General features: G+C 41.4%; 1 protein-coding gene across 1 annotated transcript; it reads left to right on the forward strand.

Annotated features, from left to right (window-relative positions):
• Positions 1–3: 3 nt before the first annotated feature.
• On the forward strand, positions 4–530 carry LOC110094617 (putative F-box protein PP2-B2; the record flags this gene model as incomplete). Its single annotated transcript, XM_020819882.2, has 2 exons — positions 4–210; positions 296–530. Coding segments are annotated over 2 exons (339 nt in total), but the record flags the coding sequence as incomplete, so codon positions are not given.
• Between the last annotated feature and the right edge of the window lie 234 nt (positions 531–764).

Raw genomic sequence — 764 nt, forward strand, 5'->3', positions numbered from 1 at the left:
TCGCTAACGTCTCCTCGAGATGCTTGCCGATCGGAGGCGGTCTCGGCAGCGTTTCGGTCGGCAGCGAGCTCTGACAAAGTGTGGAGGAGTTTCCTTCCGTCCGATTACGCTGAGATGCTTGCACGAGCTGTCGATCGAGTCGAATTTGGATCGACCAAGCATCTCTACTTCCGCCTCTGCGACCCAATCCTCATCGACGGCGGAAGGATGGTTTGTTCCTGTCGTTTTTTTCCCTTTTTTTTTATTTATGTGATTGTGGTTTCTATTAAGTCGTGCTGACGCTCTTTGTTGCCAGGGATTTTTTGTGGATAGAGAGACCGGGGTTAAGTGCTTCATCTTGCCGGCGAGGGAGCTTAGGATTGTGTGGGCACAGGGAGATACTCCACAATATTGGAGATGGATTCATCACCCTGAATCAAGGCAATGAGCTTGTTCTGAATTTTTTCTTCTGTCTCTTTTATTTGTTTATGATATTTATATGAAATTCTTTTGTTATCGATGAAGTTATGGATAAAATTTGATTTGTTTTCTGTAGTGGCGTAGAGAATTCATAAATTGACTCCAAACCCAACTCTTTTTTTGTTAGACAAATTTTTTTTTGTTGGTAATAGTTTGTCTATTTTTTCGGCTTATAGTTACGTTTTGGCTGTTAAAATTTGTTTATTTTGAGTTTGTAATTGCCTTGATATGTTTTTATGAAAGTCTTGGTGGGGTATGTGGAAGAATAATGTGTTTTTCTGTGAGGAAGGCTTCTCCAATCTCCA

The sequence above is a fragment of the Dendrobium catenatum genome, unplaced genomic scaffold, assembly GCF_001605985.2.
Source record: "Dendrobium catenatum unplaced genomic scaffold, ASM160598v2 original_scaffold_212968, whole genome shotgun sequence".
Taxonomy (NCBI): Eukaryota; Viridiplantae; Streptophyta; class Magnoliopsida; order Asparagales; family Orchidaceae; genus Dendrobium; species Dendrobium catenatum.